Below are 22,135 nucleotides of genomic sequence, written 5' to 3' on the forward strand. Positions count from 1 at the left end.
TAAAAAATAAAAATTTTATTTCTATCCATATATACTCACATTCCTTCCTTATCCCTTCACCTTCAAGAATGCAATCTTCTTGACAGCAGAATCTATCCGAGATATTTTTGGGGGGAAGGGGATTCACTATAATGGCACAAAATAAGAATTTAACAATTGCCTGTTTTGATTGATTGGGATCTTTCTTCTTGATTGATTGGAAACTCTCTTCCTCTAGGCATATCAAAAACTATATATAACTTATGGCCTAACAGTTTCCTGAAGCTCAGAGAGGCTCATGGTCTATGATTTATAGTCAAAAGGAGCAGCAATTCTTTTTGGATGAACAAATACCTCATATTCCATTAAACAATAATATTACATACCTTAAATAGAACACTATAATTTAAAAGACTAGATCATCACTGTCTTAAATAATTTATGTTTTCTTAAATCAACCTAGTTTCAAAGGTAAGACTCATATATTAAAACCTGTGATCTGGGTCTTTATGTAAAATGGAGAGTGTAATATTTTAATCAGAAAAATAAAAGCTACTATAAAACTATGTAGATGTGGTTATAAATGTGACAGAATGTTGTGCAGTAAGAAATGAGGAATTCAGAAAAATGTGGGAAGAATTATCAAGAGCAAAACACAGAACTAAGAAAACCATAATTAATGACAGCAAAAAATACAAATGAAAAGAACACCAAAAAGCACATGAACTCTGAATAAAAATGAATAAATAAATCATCTGGGAGATGCTGGAAAAAAAATGATGATTGAACATGTTTTTTCCCTTCTTATGGCAAAATAGAGAGCTACTAGGCCAGAGGCATATACTGTCAAATTTTTATTCATTGTTTTTCTTTAATTGTTTTTTTCCCCATGGAAGGGTTCCAGCTGCAGGGGAGTGATGATACCTACAAGTAGGAAATGACCAATGTAGAGAAAATAGGCATTAAACTAAACCATTTTTTAAAAGAAAAAAATATCCAGAAAGGAGTTTTCATGCATTCTTGACTTTTAGGATAATAACTCTACAATTTCTACTTTTATTTCCATATTTATAATATCACTATAAAATTTGGAATTGTGTAAGACCTAAGAAATGAAATAGTCTATTATTTTTATTTCATAAATAAGGAAACTGAGACTCTTGGAATTATAAAATGAAATTAGTTACTCAGAACAGCAATTAGAATAAGGGCAGAGTTCAAGAAGTTATGAAATAAGAATATGACTTGACCTGTCTTTTCTACCCATTTCAATCCCTATACTTGGTGACAAATATCTCTGCAAGTGTCACCAAGCAAGTTAATTAACACAGAGTCTACACAAGAGAAGGGGGGGGAGGGAGAGGAGAGAGAGAAAGCCCAAGATTTACATATCCAAAAGGAGATTTATTAGAGAACATTTTTTTTTCAGATGACTGTAGTGTGTTACTGTGGCTTTTCAAATCTGCATCCAGATAGAACAGGGAGAGAAGAGGAAAGGGCAGGGGAACACAGCTTCTTCAAAAATGCCTTCTCATAACTGCTGAATATTTGTGGCCTATGAATATAACAGAAGATTACTATAACATAAGACAAGAAGAGATTTCAGAGAATCCTGGGTGGTAAGAACTCACATAAAATGTAGCAAGCAGAAGAACCAAGAGCACGATTTATACAAGGAAAGAACTTTTAAAAACTTAAGAACCTTGGTCAATGCAATAAGGAGTTATGTGTCCAAAAGCCCTATAAAAGACTTCATGACAGAGAAGTGATGGACACAAGGTACAGAGGCAGACACAGACTGACACATTTTGGTTTGGTCTCTATGAAAAAGTCTTCCTATGCTTATTTGTCATACACTCTCTCCCACACACAATTCTTTCTATAGGTTTTAATTAAAATGTGATCGATAGTAATGCCAAAAGAAAAAAAGAGAACTGTTTTAACATTTAAATAAATAGAAGAAAACAAAAGCTAAGAAGAAAGTACAAGCAGGACAGATTTGAAAGTAACAAGTAGAATTTAATATATTTTTGAAAAAGCAAGTGATATAAAATGAAGATTTACAGTATTATGTAGAATCTTTAAAAGGCCCACTTAAAAATGCAGAAATTCTACTATGATACTGAAGTTCCTGAAACTGTAGGGCCTTTCTTCTTCCTACAAAACTAAAAAGATATACAGGGCATTTGTTGTTGAAGAAATTAACCCCTCAAATACCAGTCTTAGGTATGGATGGGGGGAAATTAAAACAGTAAGCAAGATTCTTTCTGGAACTTAAGTCATTCTGTGGTGGTAAAAAAAAAAAAAAAAAAAAAAAAAAAAAAGAGTGGTAAGTGAATTAAATTCCATATTTTTCAAGCTACTGAGTCTGTTTATCACAATATGACTACTGCATAAGAATGTTTATTGTAAAGACCAAATGAGTTTATTTATATGCAGGCAAGTGTTTTGAAAGCTGACTTTTGCTGAAAAATTGTAAAAGATAATTTTCCTTGAAGGGAGCACTAACCTTTCATATTGCTAAATCCAGCCTTGTTTTAGGAAAATTCTGATAGCCTCCTAGTGTCAATCACATTTTAAAAATTATTTAGTCACTTTCTAGTCTCATCTATCACTTTCCATTTTGCATTGTCAGTTTGTAATGCTCCTTCTCTGTAGAAATCAAGCTACAAAATGAGTGCAGGGCAAACATCAGATCCAATGGTCTACCCAATAGTTTAAAATACAACAGGATGGGTGAAGGACAATATCTAGCACAGATAAGGCTAAGTGATAAAATGCAAGGACTTTGATTTATGGTTTTTTAACTTTAAAACCAATGACCATATGATTTGCTACTTATTAAATGAGCAGAATAATTTATAAGATTTGTTACTCACCTAGTAAAATCATTATTGAGATCCCATTTACATGATGTTTATAATTATACACAGAGGGGACAGACAACACTTACCAATTTGTAACAAAATCGGTGTGACCCAAGCTGTTTCCATGGCATAACAGAATTCCCTGCCAAACATTACTGCCCCATGCATCACCCAAAGACGGACTGGTATGCGGTCTATGGATCCTTCGCTAACTGTCTCATCACGGTTCTCATTCTCCTTATTTTCAGATTTCTGAAGGTTTGGGGCTGGTGCAGCGAGCTCTTGGACTTGCATAGACTCCGAGTCGGCATTCTGAGGAGCCATTTTCATTACCACCAAAAAATATATATCTTTATTCTATCTATATAAATAATACTATCATATATCTTTAATGATAAATATGGGTGTCTTCTCTTTCAGCTTCTGTCGCGTTCCTCATGCAGGTTAACACATTCCTCTTTGTACAAAGGGGTATCTCACAACTTCTCACCTATGTCTGAGACATGTAGCAAAATAGGTATTTGGTAGGACTTTAAACATATGGCTTGCTGGTTTACTGTGAATTAGAGTTAAAAATCCATAATTGCCATTCAGTTAATACCAGTTTCATCATTATTATTGAAGAAGTGCTGAAATTATTTTTCTTGCTACAGAGAGGTGAAAAGGTATCACAAAAAGGCGGTCCACTGTTAATCCCCATCGAGTGACTGATTAATCTGCAAAAAAGGGGAAAAAATAACCAAAACAAGATAGTCAGTGAGAAAGGCAATAGCTACAATGGCCTATGTGGTTCTTCAATGGACTCTGCCTTCATAAGACCTCTCTTTTCCCCAGTTTCTAGCTAGCTAAATGTCCATAGAACTGATCTTTGAATATTTAAAAAGCTTATCTGGTGAAAATCCTCTGGCCTCAATAACTTATTTGGAATCTATATGTAGAGAATGACAAACATTCACAAGGACATTTTCTTAATACAAAGATAGCATGACACAGTGACAAAATATACTGGATTAGCCTTCGTTTCTAGATTTATATTTTGCTCTGCTACTTTTTGATTATGTGAGCTGGGCAGTCACCTCACTTTTCTGCATCCTGGATTCCTCACCTGCAAAATATTATGGTTAGGCTAGATCGCTTTTTCCCCACTTTAAATTCTGAGATCTTACAATGGGAATAAGAAAACAAAGAAAGTATGGGAGAGGAAAAATTAACGCTGAGGCAATTACATGCTCCAATCTCCTCTCCCCAAACAAGTATTGCACCATAAAAACACATAAATCTAATTTCAGTGGACAAGAGATCTTTTCAATGCCTATCATGCTGCAGGATGAAGGGGAGTGAAGACAAGAGGAAGGGAATTGTTCTTTAGTTCTTCCATGGAGAAGTAGAGCAATTAAAATCAAGCCCTAACTCAAGTGGCCTGTAGGTAGGTTCTCTGCTAGGCCAACCTCAAAACTGCATAGTTGCAAATCCTTCTAAAATGAATATTCAAAAATATTACTTTAAATGGGCCATATTCTATACTTTGTAAAATTAAGTATTATTACATAAAAAGAGCTTCTAATATAAGACAAGACTTTAATTAAACCTTGATTAAGTGAATGGCACCTAACTAGAAGTCTTCTCCCAAACCTTAGCCCCAAAGTTATTCTGCATTTAAGAGGAAGAAGCAAATCTCCTTCCAATAAGAAGACAATATATTCTCACACATTCCCAAGAACCCTAGTCCCTCTCCCCAGGTCACTGGATTTGTAGTCTTATGATCTGAGTGCACATCTCAGCTGGACTACTTACTTACTACCTGGTACACCTGGTACACTTAAAACAAGTTACTTACCTTTCTTTCTACAACTCCTTCCAGCTCTGAACTTATGAAACCTTTTGAGCATTTACATGGCCTGAGATTAATACAGATATAATCTAATACATATACTGATAACGATATAGTTAGGATAACAACAATCTTTAGAAATAACAAGAATCAAAGGAAGATTAAATGACTAGGAAGAATAGATTATCAAAAGTTCATTTTTTTTTCAGTAAAACAAAAAAATTTTCTAGTTAACTAAAAACCACATTCACATACATTCCATTTAACTGAAGTTCTATCATACCAGTCACAGATGTCATACATACCATCTACTTCATAGAATTTCTATGAAGAAATCTGTAGTAAACATTTAAATACTATGTAATCATTTTTTTCAGGCATATCCTTTAACTCAGTTAAGTTAATTCACTTAAGTTTTACTAAGCTACAGTGACCCCAGATTCCTAGAGAAGTCCAAGAAGTACTCAGAAGTATAATTTTATTACTCTACTTTAGGAATCAAGGCAGGATAAGGATCCTTTATGCCAGACATGAAGTTTAATTTAAGCTAATTTCTTTTTTGGCTCAACTATTTTCAAAACATTCTTGGTCCTATTATTATCTTTCAAATTTTATACATATCTATAAAGTTTATCATTTTCTATATACCTCAAAATATCTATATGTATTTTTTAAGACAGCCAGCTTTGTAGTAAAGTGGATAGTACACTGGGTCTGGAGTGAGGAAGACCTCTTTCTGAGTTCACATCTGAACTCAAATGCTTACTAGCTGTGTAACCCTGGGCAAGTCATTTAACCCTATTTACTTCAGTCCCTTATCTGTAAAATGAGTTAAGAGAAGGAAATGGCAAGCCACTCCAACAGCTTTGCCAAGAAAATCCTAAATGGAGTAAAACAAAATTTTAACTCAGACTTCCATTTACAAATCTCAAATAAAACTGAATATTCCCTACTCTTCTCATGCCTGTAATTCTTGAATTATTCATACTTTAAAATTTATGAATTTTTTCCTAAGTTATATTCCCAAGTGAATTCAACATTAATTTGAACTCATGAGGATAAAGAAAATCTGCTTAATGAGAAACCTCCTACTATCAATCCATTCTCAACAGGTCTTGTCTGAACTATAAAATAATTAATTTTCTAAAAGGTCATGGGGATTTATAAAAAAAGAAAAATAAATAGTTCTGTCTCAAAAAAAAGCTCTATCTTCTTCATTCCCATCTACTGAAAACTGAGCCACTACTAGGTCTCTGATTACCAGCTTCATTCCTCCAAAAGATGAAAGATAGGCATTCTTTGTTGATTATAAATACATTTGAATGACACTGGTTAGGAAAACAGCAAGAATAAGGTTTTGTGTTTATTTTTTTTTAATTCCCTAATTCTTGCATGTTACATTTGGAATCAATGAGATGGTTAGTTATGACATTTTCAACAAGTTTTCTTAATAAAACCTCCCCCACGGGGCAGCTAGGTGGCGCAGTGGATAGAGCACTAGCCCTGAAGTCAGGAGGACCTGAGTTCAAATCTGACCTCAGACACTTAAGACTTCCTAGCTGTGTGACCCTGGGCAAGTCACTTAACCCCAATTGCCTTTGCAAAAAAAAAAAAAAAACAAAACAATAAGACCTCCCCCACGTGTGACACAATTTATATTGCTTTATCATAATATGAACATTTGCATTCCAATTCTGATGTAGAGCTTAAGAAGAAATATTAGTTTAAGCTCCCTATAAGAAGTTTTCTGCATAAATATGATGTAAATTTGGTAAGATACCTAAGTCAAAGACAACCTTTTGTAGTCAATTAATCCATTTTATAGAAAGCACTAATTTCTCAGTAGCCTGTTTTAAAGAACTTTTAAATTCCTAAGTTGTAAAAGAATTCATATAATAACCAAGTTCCTAAGGTTTCTTCTGTCAACAAACATCTTTAATATTTCATATTGCTGACATTTTTTAGTTCTCAGCTACATGTCTAATTTTCAACTTCATGCCTGATAAGTTTCCCCTTTTATATGTGAATTCAGAAGAATCCAAGTATTATAATGTAAACACTGGATCATCAGGGTCTTATTTCTAATCAAAAGAACAAGAAAAGTATATTTTATAATAACTTAAATGTAAAAAAAATAAATAAATAGGCAGAAGACAGGCACCCAAATAAAAACAAATCTTTCAGAACCTGTGCTTTGCAATTATTTAGACACAGAAAATTTTTAGAAATGAATTGAGTATTATTAAACTAAAAACTACTAATATGGAAGATTCAGAATTTTGAAGAAAATGTTTAAATATATATATTTTTTATTTTGGCCTCAATTTATTCCTTTTTAAACATCATTCTTCAGATTTCAGAGATTGGCATTTTCTTCAATAAAATTTAACTATTACAGAAACTACTACATGATCAATAATTCAAATACGTTTATCAAGTGATACATAAAATTTCTCACACCTTATTTTATATTTATAGCATTTACCACTTTATTGATCAGAGTCTTTCTAAGGCAAGTAAACTTTCAATAAAATATGGAAACACAGCTCCAACAACATTGGACTTTAGATAAAGTATCCTTTGCTAAGTGTAGTCTTAGCTCCCGGGTAGTATAGCTCAGTTTCTAGGGACCAAGCCCTGCAGGAACAGAAGAATGCTACTTCTGGCAAGATGCCCAGCTGAATAGCAGGACTAATTTGTACTGTAGATAAAACAGTTAAGTTGACTGTAATAAGCCAAAGCCAGTCTCCTTCCTACCAAGGTGACCTTTCTTTGGAAATTATACCCAGGTCCCCCCAGCAGTATTATTAGTTAAGAACTTATGAAATGGGATGAATTTGGTTTTTGTTTACCTGTCATTCAAGCAGTCTGGGCATTAAAACAGCTGGCTTCCCTTCCTCAAGTAGTGCAAACGTGGAGGCACAGTAAATAGTTTTTACACAGGTAACTTCACTGTCATCTATATTGATGAAAATGACAAACCTTGTTAGCATTTTCAGTTTAAAAATTAATGAATACATATATTAATTCACCAAAAATTAGGCAATTATATGTGATTTAATCATTGTAATATTATAAACTGAAAAAGATAGTATTTGCCAATAGAACATAAGCAGCTTAACATCATTTTCAAGAGGTCTAGGTAAAGCTTTTTCAAAAAAAGTTTAAATAACTTTCCTAAACTATGACTTTAAGACAAATAACTTTCAATTCAGTTAAGTATTTTGCTGCTTCCTTAAAGATACCACACTAATTCAATATATAATACATAAACTACTCCAAAATTTATATGGGGCATTCTACAGCCCTCCCCTATCATATCAAGAAGATTCAGCAAGTTATTGGTCCTATGTAATAATGATTCTCAATAACATTTCAATAAAGCCTCATGGTTTCCATAACTACACTGATTGGTACATTGCAACTGCCTTCTACTGACTATACATGTATTTCCTTTACTTATTTGTATATCTGGTGTTCTCTATAGAATTCCTTGTGAGCAGGGAGTTTTCTTACTTTTTTTCACATTCTCATCACTTGCTATAATGCCTATCACATTGGAGACATTTAATAAATAGATAATAGCCTCATATATGAATGTTTCATAGTGATTACAATTAAGTCTAACAGGTCAGAGAACAGCAACTCTTATTAACAACAATGGAAAGTTGAGAACATTACAGCAAAGAAGGCAGTCTGTATAGGAACACCAGTAATCTCCAATTTGGTAGTCTTTACATGAATTCCAATAGAAATAATGTTGAAAAATGGGAAAGATTGTGTTTTTTGCAGCCCAGTTACACCTCAGCTAAACAAATATTTCATTTATAGGAGAACCAAGATAGAGGGAAGTAGACAGCTCTTTGAACTAGTCCTAGCTTCCCTCAAATCAATGCCAGATCAAGCCTCTTAGGGCTTTTGGAGTGATAGAACACACAAATATTTGGAGTATAATGAATTTCCAACAGAAAATATTTTGGAAGAACTTCAAAAAAGGTCCGTTTCAATCAGGCACTGGGAAAAGCAGCTGAACACAAGCACAGTGCAGGGGAGCCAAGGCGGCTCTGGGGAATTTACTGAGAGGCTCTTACTCAAAATATAGCAGCATAGGCTATTCTGTCCTGGTTTAGAAGCCAGTGGATTAGCAGACTAACGTGAGACATCCAAAGCAAATACAAAAGGCAAATAATGGGTCCCTGAGCCCCAGCATAATGAAGGACTTGGCCACGCCTACCCAACACAGGAAGGAAGCCAGCAGCACAGCTCCAGAGCAGTATGAAGCTGCTGTTGCCTGTAGAGGAAACTTGGGATGATCTCCCCTTTGCCTTAAGAGCAAATCTCAATTTTAAAAATAAGCAAAAAAGTAAAAATACTCTGACCATAGATAGCTTTTTATGGAGACAGAGAATAATAGACTTCAAACTCTGAGGACACTAAAGGCAAATCGTCTCCAGATGACATCCAAAAAGGTGATAAGAGTTGATTTCTATTTCACAAAGCTCTCTTGGAAAATTTTATAAGAAAAATGGAAAAAATAAATTAGAACTTTGCAGGAGAGTTTGGAAAAGTTAACACAGAAATTATCTGAAAAAAACTCTTTTAAAAATAATTATAGAGAAATGGAAAAAGCATATAACTCCTTAGAAAATAGATTTGACAAAATGGAAATGCCAAATGCCAAAGAAAATAAAAAAGCTAACTGAAGAAAATAATTCACTAAAAATTAGAACTTAACAAATGGAAGTGAATGATTCAATGAGACACCAAGAATAAGTCAAACAAAACCAAAAAACTGGAAAAATAGAAGAAAATGTAAAATGCCTTAATGGAAAAACAAATGATCTGGAAAATAGATCTAGGAGAGACAACCTCTGGATTCCTTGAAAACCATGATGAAAAAAAAAGAGTCTAGACAACATCTTTCAGGAAATCGAGGAAAACTATCCTGATGTCCTAGAACCAAAGAGTAAAATAGCCCTTGAAAGAATTCACCAATCACCTGAAAGAGACCTCAAAATGAAAACTCCAAGGAATATATCACAGCTAAATTTCAGAATGGTCAGAACAAGAAGAAAATATTGCAAGTAGCCAGAAAGAATTCAAATATCAAGGAGCCATAGTCTATCACAGGAAGATGCTATGTTTGACTCTTGAGAACTGTATCTCTGATATGGATATACTTAGAAGGTAGAAAAGTAGAGGCAGAAAGGGGATTGTACTGGAAGAAGAAGTAAAGGGAAGTAAAATGGGATAAATTATATCTCATGAAGAAGCAAAAAAGACATTACAATTGAAGGAAAGAAGGGAAGGGGATGAGCATTGTGTGAACCTTACTCTCATCGAATTTGACTCAAAGAACAGAATATCAAAGCAGGAAGGAAAAGGGGAAAGAAAAGGGGGAAGTCAATAAAAGGGAGAAGTAAAAGGGGAAAGTTATAAGAAAGAGGGAGGTTTTGTAAATGGGGGAGACCTGTTTGAGGAAGGTGATTTCAGAAGCAAAATACTGAGGAAGGAGAGAAAAAGGGAAAGAAAAAAGAAAGGTACAACCTGTTTTCTTCAACAAGATGGCAGGAAATACAGATTTAGTCATTTTAACTGTGAATGTGAATGGGATGAACTCTCCTGCAAAACGGAAGGAGACAGCAGACTGGATTAAAAGCCAGGCTCCTCCAATATGTTGTTTTCAAGAAATACATTTAAAGCAATGATACATTTAGAGTAAAGGTAAAAGGCTGAAGCAGAATCTATTACTCTTCAACTGAAGTAAAAAAAAAAAAAGCAGGGGTAGTGACTGATTTCAGATAAAGCAAAAGCAAAAATAGACTAATTAAAAGAGATAAGGAAAGAATTACATCTTGCTAAAGGGTACCATTGATAATGAAGTAATATCAATACAAAACATATATGCACCAAGTGATATAGCATCCAAATTCCTAAAGAAGTTCAGGAGAGATGCAAGAAGATTTAGCAGACAAACTGTATTAGGGGGGAATCTCAACCTTGTTCTCTCAGAACTAGATAAATCGAACTACAAAATAAATAAGAAAGAAGTTAAGGAGGTAATAGAATTTTTGAAAAGTTAGATATGATAGACTGTTAGAATCCTTACAAAGTGTTAAATCATTAGAGGCAATGATTATCTAATCATTGATAGAGACAATAATTATCTAACTTAGCATGGTTTAGTATAATTGATCTGATCCTACGAGGAAATGTTATGGGCCAGAACTTGAAACAAGGTACTAAGTAGAACGGATAGAAACAATGCTTGTGTTCATACCTTTAGAGAGCTCATCTAAGCAAGAAGCTATTAGGGCCAGAGAGCACTCTGGAAGGAAACCCATAATCCCACTCTTGGAGAAGGAGCATAAATAGAGCTTCAGTGAGCCAGTTAAGTCAGTTCAGAGAGAAGCCCTCTCTCGGAGGCAAGACATTCATTACATCTTCCACCTTTGTGCTGGCTGGAGTCTGAAAGGCTCTAGGAACCAAGCAGAAAGAGGCCTCTAAGAAAAACTAACCGAGCTATTTTGGATGGAGAAAATAAACTTTTGAACTTTTATCAGCTGGCTGCATTTGGAGTGATTAGTACTTGAAACTGAAACTAAGGCTACCTCCAGAAAACCTCCCCAAGAAACCTGCTCCCACAGAGAACCAGTTTATATTAAAGAAGAACAACACAACAGACCTTTGGAGAAAATTGAAGACAGAAAGGAACATACTTTTTCTCAGTGATACATGGAACCTACACAAAAACTGACCATATATTAGGGCATAAAAAATCTCAAAATCAGATGCAAAAATGCATAAAGGCAGAAATAGTAAATGCACCTTTTATCAGATCATGATGCAATAAAAATTACATCTAAATAAGGGCCATGGAAAAATAGACCAAAAATTGGAAACTAAATCATCTAATCCTAAATGAGTGGGTAAAACTACAAATCATAGATACAATCAATAATTTCATTCCAAGAGAATGACCATAATGAGACAACATACCAAAATTGATGGGATGCAGTCAAAGCAGTTTTTAGGGGAAGTTTTATATCTCTAGATGCTTATTTGCATAAAACAGAGAAAGACAAGATCAATGAATTAATTGGGCATGCAACTAAAAAAGCTGGGAAAAGAGCAAATTAAACTCTCCCAATTAAATATCAAATTTGAAATTATGAAAATAAAAGGAGATAAATAAAATTGAAAGAAAATAATTTTATGAAAAAAATTAAAAAATAGATAAACCTCTGGTTAATTTGGTTAGAAAAAGGAAAGAGGAAAATCAAATTATTAGTATCAAAAATATAAAAGGTAAACTTTCCACCAATGAAGAGGAAATTAAAACAATAATTAAGAACTATTTTGCCCAACTATATGCAGATAAATCTGATAATCTAAATGAAACGTATGAATACTTTAAAATATAGATTGCCCATATTAAGAGAGGGGGAAATAAATTCTTAAATAGTCCCATTTTAGAAAAAGAAATTGAACAAGCTATTAAGTCCCTAAAAAACATATCTCCAGGGCCAGATGTATTTACATGTAAATTCTACCAAACATTTAAAGTAAAATTAATTCCACTATTATGCAAGCTATTTGGAAAAATAGAGAAAGGAGGAATCCTACCAAATTCCTTTTAAACGCAAATATGGTGCTGATACCTAAATTAGATAAGTCAAAACAGAAAAAGAAAATTAAAGACCAATTCCCCTAATGAAAATTGATACAAAAATGTTAAATAGAATATTAACAAAGAGATTATAGCAAGTTATCTCCAAGATGTTATATATTGACCAAGTAGGATTTATAGCAGGACTGTAGGGCTGGATCAATGTTAGGAAAACTATTAGCATAATTGACTATCTATATCAATAACCATATCATATCATGATTATATGATTTAAAATCATATGATTATCTCAATAGATGCAGAAAAAGTATTTGACAAAATTCAACAATCAACAACCATTCCTATTAAAAACACTAGAGAGTTTTCCTTAAATAGTTTTCCTTAAAAAAGTTTCCTTAGCATTTTTCTAAAACCATTAGCAAACATCATATATAATGGGGATAAACTGGAAGCATTCCCAATAAGATCAGGAGTGAAACAAGATTGTCCACTATCAACCATTACTATTCAATAGTGTTTTAGCTTTAGCAATAAGAGAAGAAAAAGAAATTAAAGAAATTTCAGTAGATAATGAGGAAATAAAATTGTCACTCTTTGCAAATGATATGATAGTATTCTTAGAGAATCAAGCAAAAAACTACTAGAAAAAATTAATTTTAGCAAAGCTGCAGGATACAAAATAATCCAAGAAATCATCAGCATTTCTATGTTATTTCTATATGTTACCCACAAAGTCTGGTAGCAAGAGATACAAAGAGAAATTCCATTTAAAATAACAGTAAATAATATAACATATTTGGGAGTCTAGCTGCCACAGTAACATCAGGAACCATATGAACACAACTACAAACTTTTTAACATTTGTTTTTAAAACTCTCAGTTCAACTATACCCAAAGGGCTATCAAATTGTGCACACCCTTTGACTCAGCAGTGTTTCTACTAGGTTCTATTATCCCAAAGAGATCATAAAAGAGGGAAAAGAACCTACATGTGCAAAAATGTTTGGGGCAGCCCTTTTTGTAGTGGTAAGAAATTGAAAACTGAGTGGCTGCCCATCAGCTGGGGAATGGCTGTATAAGTTATAGTATATGAATGTTATAGAATATTATTGTTCTGTAAGAAATGATCAGCCAGATGGTTACAGAGAGGCCTGGAGGGACTTATATGAACTGATGGTAAGTGAAGTGAGTAGACCAAGAGAACATTGTACACAAAAACAACAAGATTATACAATGATCAATTATGATGGACATGACTCCCATCAATGAGCTGATTCATGATTTAGGTCAGTTCCAATGGTCATGTGGTAGAGAACACCACTTGCATCCAGAGAAAGGACTGTGGGGACTGATTGTAGACCCCAATATAGTATTTTCACCTTGTTTGTTGTTTGCTTTGTTTTCTTTCTCATCTTTTTTCCTTTTTGATCTGATTCTTCTTGTGCAGTGTGATAATTGTGAAAATATGTATAGAAGAAGTACACATGTTTAACATATATTGGCTTGCTTGCTATCTAAGGGATAGGATGGGGGAAAGAGAGGAAAAATTTTGGAAGACAGGTTTTGCAAGGATAATGTTGAAAATTACCTATGCATATGTTTAGAAAATAAAAAAGTTTTAATAAAAAAAAAACATTTAATTTACATTTACCCTAAATGAACCCTGGTGTTCAACATGCAAAGATAAAAGATAGTTTCAGCCCTCCAAAAGTGTACAAATTTAGGAAATGAGATATGCAAAGTAATTAAAAATACACAGAAGAAATTAAATAATGGTTTGAAGGTTTAAGGAAGAGATCTTTTATAGCATGGCAATCAGGAAAGTCTTACACTGGTGAAGATACCTGAGCTGAATAAATAATAGACCAATTCAATCAAGATATGAGGATGGGGTGGAGGGAAAAAGGAAGGGGGACACATCTGAAGAAATCAGTGAAAGAAAGACTGAGCATCAGCATCAGAGATATCATGAAATTAAGGCTAAAAATATATATTAGAGCCAGACTACTGGATATACCTTGACTAACAGGTTAAAGAAGTATTGTATCATTCAGCAGAGATAGGTTTTCTCACCTTGAAATTCTTTCACCTTTCCTTCTCTTCTATTTCTCCACCTTCTTTGTATCTTCTTTGCTTTCCTAAGACTATCAATAGAGGAAATGGTTCTGCTACCCTTATAAAGAGGCTACTATTCTGATTTTGGATACCAAGATGGAAAATATAAACAGGAAAAAAGGGAACTAAGTTAAGAACACAGAAATTCAAGGAATATCTAAGTGAAAATCATGGCATATGCTTTGAGAACAATAGGGCTAGGCAACAAAGGACCAATGACAAGTTTTTTGAATTTTTTAAGTTTTTTTTTTTAATTATGGGAAATACTTCTCCAATGAACACTGTTCTCCACTCCAGTACCCATATTACCTTAAGACTTCCACTTGTTCCAGTTTCTTGCCCAAACTGAAGCCTACAGAGGAATAATCAGGACAGGAATTCCAAACCAAAAACGAAGTCTGCAATTCTGTTGCTCACAGGAGTCCCAGCTGGCTAATGCTAACTGATTTCAGCAATAGTTTTGTTGATTAGACCCAGACCAAGATAAAGAACTTGCAGAGCTCAGACCTGAGGGAATGTCCATCAGACTTTGCCATGGATCATTTGGAAGCACTAAATTGATGAACCTTACCCTAAACTTTCCCTGGGATCCTAGAATAAGTACTATAATGCATATCTTAAGAAAGCAGAAATAGAACCAGTCTAGAACTTCCTTCTAGAATTACAGAGCCTAGCACTAAACATCAACCCTAAATTCATAAAGGCTAGAAGAATAAACAAATAAAAATCCCATTATAAAAAGGTATAAAAGTAACAGAGAAACTGAAGATACAAACTCAGAGTAAACAGAATGATTCTGTAACATCTAGAGCAAAATATCAAAGAAAAACATGCATTGGGTAAAAATTTAAGTAAAATTCTTAGGAGTCATGAATAGTTTGAAAAATAAGTTAAAGGGGACAGCTAGTTAATGTAGTAGATAAGAGTACTAGTCCTGCAATCAGGAAGACGAGTTCAAATTTGGTCTCAGACACAATACTTCCTGGCCATGTGACCCTGGACAAGTCACTTAACCCCAATTACCTTAGCGAAAAATAATGAAAATAAATAAGTTAGATAGTAAGATTATGTGATAATCAACTATGATAGAAGTAAGTCTTCTCAACAATAGAGTGATACAAAACATTTTCATAAACATGGGACAGAAAATTCCATCTGCATCCAGAGAGAGAACTAATGAAGACTGAATGCAGATTGAAGCATATTATTTTTGCTTTTTTATTTGTTTTTTCCCTTTTGTTATGATTTTTCTTTGACAACATAATATGGAAATATGTTTAACATGATTGTACATGAAAATAACTTATATCAGACTACTAGCAGTTTTGAGGAGGAGGGAGGTAAAGAAGGGGGAGAAAAAAACTGGAACTCAAAATCTTACAAAAATGAATGTTGAAAACTATCTTTACATGTAACTAGTAAAATAAAATACTATTAAGATAAAAATGATTTAGAAATAAAATTTTATCAATGAAATGAAAGCACTAGATTAAAAAAAAAAACCTGAAGAAACAAGAGGTATAGAAGAAATAACCAGAATAGCTTGGCACAAGAGGTACAAAATCCTGCTTAAGCAACAAACTCCCTGAAAATTAGAATGGTGCTACCCACTTTTATTTTCCTTCTACTGAGACAATTGGGATTAAGTGACTTGCCTAGGATTGCACAGCTTGGAAGTGTTAAGTATCTGAGACTGGATCTGAACTCAGGTCTTCCTGACTTTGGGGCTGGTGCTCTATCCACTGCATCATCTAGCTGCCTTCCCCGCCCCCCTACCCCAGCCCTGAAATTAGAACAGAACAAACAAGCCAATGAACTCCATGAAATAAGAAATATTAAAATATAGTTAAAAGACTAAATAAAAAGAAAATTTAAGATATCTCACAGCAAAAACAAGTAACCTGAAAATTAGACTAAGGATAAAAAGTTCAAGAATCACCAGTCTACCTGAGTACCATGAGCAAAAAAAAGGGCTGTCATTTTATTTCAAGAAATCTTATAAGTAAATTGCTCAAAACTCTTTGAATCATAGAGTAAAGATGAATACACTAGTTGCTTACAAAAACAAAACTTCCAGATGAAAACTCCAAGGAAAATTATAGCCTGAATATGCTCTCAAGTCAAGGAAAAAAGTATTGAAAGACAAAATTAAAGATTCAAGTACAAACGAGCTATATATAAACAATCATGTGGGATACTAAGTAGGAAAAGGCATTTACATTCAAATATTTATCTATCCCCTCTGAAACCTACCATCATCCAAGATGAGGAATCTAGTTAGACAATGCTGGGATATGAGTTCTGTTATATCTTAATAATTGGGGGAAAGGAATACATTGGCATGAGCAGAAAGAGAAGAGAAAATTATCTCACATAATCAGAGTTCATAAATAGGCAACCATTCAAACAAGGAAGGGAGAGATTGGTATTTGAACCTCTCTTTCTTGTGAGGTGGGCAAAAGAGAAAATAATTGTGTGTGTGTGTGTGTGTATGTCTCTATATATAGACATATAAACAATACATATATACATATACACACATACACAGTAAGATAATAATATGGCAAAGAAACAATTTTTTAATTAAGGATTCATTCAATACAACAATCAAACACAAATTATGTGATTATGATGGAATACTATTGTTCTACAAAAAATAATAAGTAGGATACTTTCAGAAAAACCTGGAAAGATATTCATTAATTCGTGCAAAGAGAAATGTACTATGTACAAAATAATAGCAATTTTTTGAGATGATCAGCTGTGAATGACTTTGCTATTCTCAGCAATACAGTGATGCAGGATTATTCTGAAGGACGCAGGATGAAAAATGCTATACATACCCAGAGAAAGAAGAGATTGTATCTGAAAACAGATTGAGGAAAATTTTTTTTTTCCTTGAATGAGGTTGGGAAGAGGGGAATCTTTGTTTTCTGTCACACCATGACTTTTATGGAAATGATTTACATAACTTCACATTTGTCTTCTCAGTTTGAGAGTCAGGGTGGAGAAGGAGGAAGAAAGAGAATGTGGAACTCAAAGTTGGGTTTTTTTTTAAAGTTTTTTATTTTCAAAATATATGTATAATTTTCAACATTCACCCTTAGAAAACCCTGTGTTTGTTGTGATCCACATTCAGTCCCCACAAGCCTCTCTCTGGATATAGATGGCTCTTTCCATTGTATAATGTGATTATTGTATACAATGATAATGTATATAATGTATATAATGATACTATATATAATGATCTCAGTTCTACTCATTTCACTTAGCATCAGTTCATGTAAGTCTCTCCGGGCCTTTCTGAAACCATCCCGATGATCGTTTCTTATAGAACAATAATATTCCATTACATTCATATGTCATAACTTATTCCCCAGCCGCTGGGCATCCACTTAGTTTCAGGTTCCTCGCCACTTCAAAAAGGGTTGCCACAAACATTTATATATATATATATATATATATATAGGTTCTTTTTCCTTTTTAATGATCTCTTTGAGATACAGACTCAATGGAAGACACTGCTAGAATAGTATCTATTCTATAGACACTATAGGATATGCACAGTTTGACAGCCCTTTGGGCATAGTGGAACTCAAAGTTTTAAAAACAAATGTTAAAAATGTTTTTACATGTAACTGGGGAAAATTAAATACCAAATAGATAAAAAATTAAAAAACAAAAACAATCATCCACAATTCCCAGAGGATTAAACATAAACTATGGTACCCATTTTCAGAATGGTAAAGGACTTGGAGTACAAAATGAGAGATATTTTTTGGATATAACTAACGTGAAAATTTGTTATGCTTTCACAGTTTTGGTTTTTTTTGTTCTCATTTGGGAGTGAGGATGGAAAAGAAGGTAGAAAAAACAGATTTTTGTTGATAAGGGGAAAAAAACAGGAATTCAATAGAAAATGTTAGTATTAACAGTCTTTTCCCTATGAAATATTGAAGAAATTGTCAAAAAAAATTTATACAAGATTTGTGGCAAATTTTAAATATCTGGGGAGAAGACTAGGAATCATGAGTTCAGGAGAAGGAAATCATGCATAAAAATATATGTATATTGTGTCCCAATCAATGAACAGGACAGGACAGACAACTTAGCTCTACACTACATTTCAATGCAAAGTTTTTACAATTTCTTCCCTTTCTACTTCAGGAACAAACAAGATGATTCTCTTTAAAAAAAAAAAAAAAGCCAAATAGTTTTATTCCAATTATGGTCAGCAATGGGGGAAAATAAGGAGGGAGAAATTGACAAATATAATAGAGAAGGGAAAGCTGATTTACTAAAAAGTAAAGTGAGGCACAAAGAAGGTAGTAAGGGATTTACTCACAGATGCAAACAATCAGAATGCAGATTTCCATTACACTCTGAGTTTCAGTCACTTCTATAAAATGAGGGAGTCAGCTAAAGTATTTCTATTATACTGAATCCTACTATACTATGATTTTGAAGGCAGCTATTATTCTTTTTTATTAATCACTGATTGGTGCTGTCTTAGTCATACTGAGACCTGTTAAAAACCTTAGCTTAAAAGGCCAAATTCTCCCATTGCATCCAGGGCCATCTCCAATCTTCCTAATCTCTATCTGGTCACTGGACCCAGATGGCTCCAGAGAACAAAGTGAGGCAGACGACCTTGCCCAGCCCTCCCTCACTTCAATCCAACTCACTTGCATGTCGCAGCATCATCTCCCTGTTATCATAGTCCTCTTTGAAAAAAGAGAACAAACAACAATAACACTGGGTTTTTTGCACATATGAATTAAATAGGCAAGTAAAGGATAGCCTGTATTTCAGTCCAGTATCAGATAAAAGTTAATGTTTTAAAAGAATGAAATATTTCCAAAATATATATATGTACAAGAAGAAAACTAATTTTTTCCACAATTTGTGAATTGTAGTAAAGGGAAAATATAGCAAATCAGGCCATAGGATCAATTGACTGTTCAAGAGATAATATTGTCTACTCACACTCCCCCAATACCCAATCATTACTAAAACGTTAATGATGTTGAAGGAATAAGTTTCTCCTCATCAACCATGGCAATGTTTTTTAGAATCAACAGGTTTTCCATATATTTAAAATTTCCTGTATCAAGTTAATACTGTAACCATAATCAATTCTTCCAAATTCTATTTGAGATCTGAAAAACTTGGAAACACAAATTTTGCTAAGAAAGAAAAAAAGGAATCTAACTTTGGAACTTTGTTCCGATGATTGTTTGAACAGTCGGTGACAATAATTTTGTTATGATTCTCAGATGCACTTAGTCAAGTGAAACTACAATTGTTCAAATCAACAACTTCCTCTATTGTCCTATTTCTAATTTCAGGGTAACTAGTGCCAAAACATGTGACTTCCTTCAATTTGTTATGTGGAAAAGCTTGTTGAAAATTTTTTATGATTAGTTTACGTTATCTCAATATGAATGCCATTTTTTTTCCAGACTCCATGAATGGTCTTCATTTTTCTCTGATTCCACTCATCACTCTCTTAACTTTCTCTACCATGCCATATCTAAACTTCTTGCCCCAAAAGTTCACTCTCTGTGTTACAATTCTCCTCTGATTGGTTTGTTTTTCCCAGGACCACCATTTTAAGGAGAATGCCCAGCCTTAGTGGGAAAGGATGTAATAGTTCCCTCTTTCCCCCCATTCAAATCTCTGATTATACCTATACCCTTTGGGATCAGGCCATGGCCAAGAGGGTCTCTACCCTCATTTTGGAAACCACTGGCACATCAGTGGGGCTGTGCAAGAGTGCATGCAACAAGAATTATCTATACATGAAGGTAGCAGGTGGGAAATGGAAGACTGAATAGTGTATGAGGAAAATGTGGCAGGCTAAGTGGAATTGAGTAGCATGAAGAGGAGTAACATTAAATAAGCATGAAAAGTTCAGCTTGAGCCAAATGTGTGGAGACCTTTACATTCAAGCTAAGGAGGACAATTCTGGGAAGATAATAGAGGTAGGTCAGTAAATTTTAAGCTACAAACAACAAAACACTGAATGGTAAAAAATCAGTAAGACTTGGGGCACCACAGGGATCCTCTTGGCACAACCCAAGAAGACCCCCAAGAAAAACCTCAGGAGGGGATAGCCAATATGAAGTGCAAACACCTCAGGCTAGCTCTGCAGAAACAACAAGTAGGAATCCCTGGGGTGAGCTGGGTTTGGCTGGAGCCTCAGAAGGAACCACAGAAACTTTCACCTTCCAGACCCTAGGGTCTGGAAAACTGAGGGAACCTTGGCTGATTAGGGAGGTTAGACCCAGCCGGGCTGCAAGGGGCAGGGAGGGAAGAAAAAGGGGGGCCAGGCCAGAAGAAGCCAGCATACCTAATGAGTGCAAAGGCAGTGAGGCAGGGATACTGCCCACAGGAGCTTTTGGTTTAGGGTTCCAGGTCAGAGGGGAGAGCTGAAGGGAAGCTAGAGGCATCCTCACCCCACCCCACCCCACAATTAGAGGAGTTTACACTAATACTTCTCAAAAACAAACAAACAAACCAGCAAAGAAGAAAAAATCCAGAACTTAGTATGGGATAGGGAAGACCAAGGGTATATATCTTCAGAAGAGGACAATAAAGTAAAAAAAAATTTCTTCTACCCCAAAGAGTAATGTTAAGTGGCTGGGACACTAATGCATTGTTGGTACAGTTGTGAAATGATCCAATCATACAGGAGAGCAATTTGTAACTATGCCTAAAGACACATGCAATTCTTTGGATCTAGCTGTGTATCTAAAGAGCTCACAAAAGAGAGAAAAGGACGCACATGTACAAAAATGTTTATAGCATCCCTTTTTGTACTGGCAAGGAACTAGAAATTGAGTGGATGCCCATCGGATGGGGAATAGCTGGATAAGTTATGATATGTTAAGATAATGGAATATTTTTGTTCTATAAGAAAGACAAGTGCCCTGATTTCAGCAGAGCCTAGAAAGACTTACATGTACTGATGATGAGGTAATTCAATGGGTGATTCAAGGCAATTCAATGAGGTGATTCAAGGCAATTCCTTGAAATGGAATGGAAAGGGCCATCTGCATTCAGATAGAAAACTATGGAGGCTGAATATGAAACAGAATATAGTATTTTCACCTTTTTTTTTTTAATCATTGATGTTTGCTTTTCTTTCCCTTTCCCATAGTTTTTTCCCTTTTGATCTGATTTTTCTTGCATAGCATGATGAATATGTAAATATATTCACAAGAATTGCACTAATATACTGGATTGCTTGCTGTCTTGGGGAGAAAAATTTTGAACAAGGTTTTGCAAAAGTGAATGTTAAAAACTATCTTTGCATGGATTTAGAAAAATAAAATACTATTTAAAAAAAAATAAAATGTGTGTTCCTCAATTTTTTTTCCAGCCATCTTTAAATTCCTAGGAGACAAAGAATAAGTTTCAGACAGCCATCTCATCAACAAGGTCATATAAGAGTATGACACTATTATTATTTCTATCATGGTTTTAATCTGTTCTTTCTTGCTTTCAGGTGAATGAAAAAGATTAACTATAACTTGGGCAGTTTCAAAAGATCAGAAGATGGAGCCATCATTAAGTATAGGTGCTTCAATCCATGCCAATAACAGCCAAAAGCCATAATGAGGAGCATTGTGCCAACAGACATGCACAGACCATTTCAGCACAACAGACACAAAGATTCACCTAACTATTGTCTATGTCGCTTTTGGAAGT

The 22,135-nt window shown here is 34.2% G+C and overlaps 1 protein-coding gene across 3 annotated transcripts in view; it reads right to left on the minus strand.

Annotated features, from left to right (window-relative positions):
- SLC45A4 (solute carrier family 45 member 4) overlaps nt 1-22,135 on the minus strand; it is a 140,130-nt gene that overhangs the window by 68,279 nt on the left and 49,716 nt on the right. For 2 of the 3 annotated variants that reach the window (XM_051971159.1, XM_051971157.1), the window contains exons 2-3: nt 7,530-7,636; nt 2,933-3,562 (exon numbers count right to left, since the gene is read on the minus strand). In XM_051971159.1, the coding sequence (XP_051827119.1) occupies nt 2,933-3,176 (244 nt within the window). In that variant the 5' untranslated portion in view covers nt 3,177-3,562; nt 7,530-7,636. The remainder of the gene's footprint in view (nt 1-2,932; nt 3,563-7,529; nt 7,637-22,135) is intronic. The other variant, XM_051971158.1, reaches the window with a different exon arrangement.

This window comes from Antechinus flavipes, chromosome 1 (genome assembly GCF_016432865.1).
Source record: "Antechinus flavipes isolate AdamAnt ecotype Samford, QLD, Australia chromosome 1, AdamAnt_v2, whole genome shotgun sequence".
In the NCBI taxonomy this organism is placed as follows: Eukaryota; Metazoa; Chordata; class Mammalia; order Dasyuromorphia; family Dasyuridae; genus Antechinus; species Antechinus flavipes.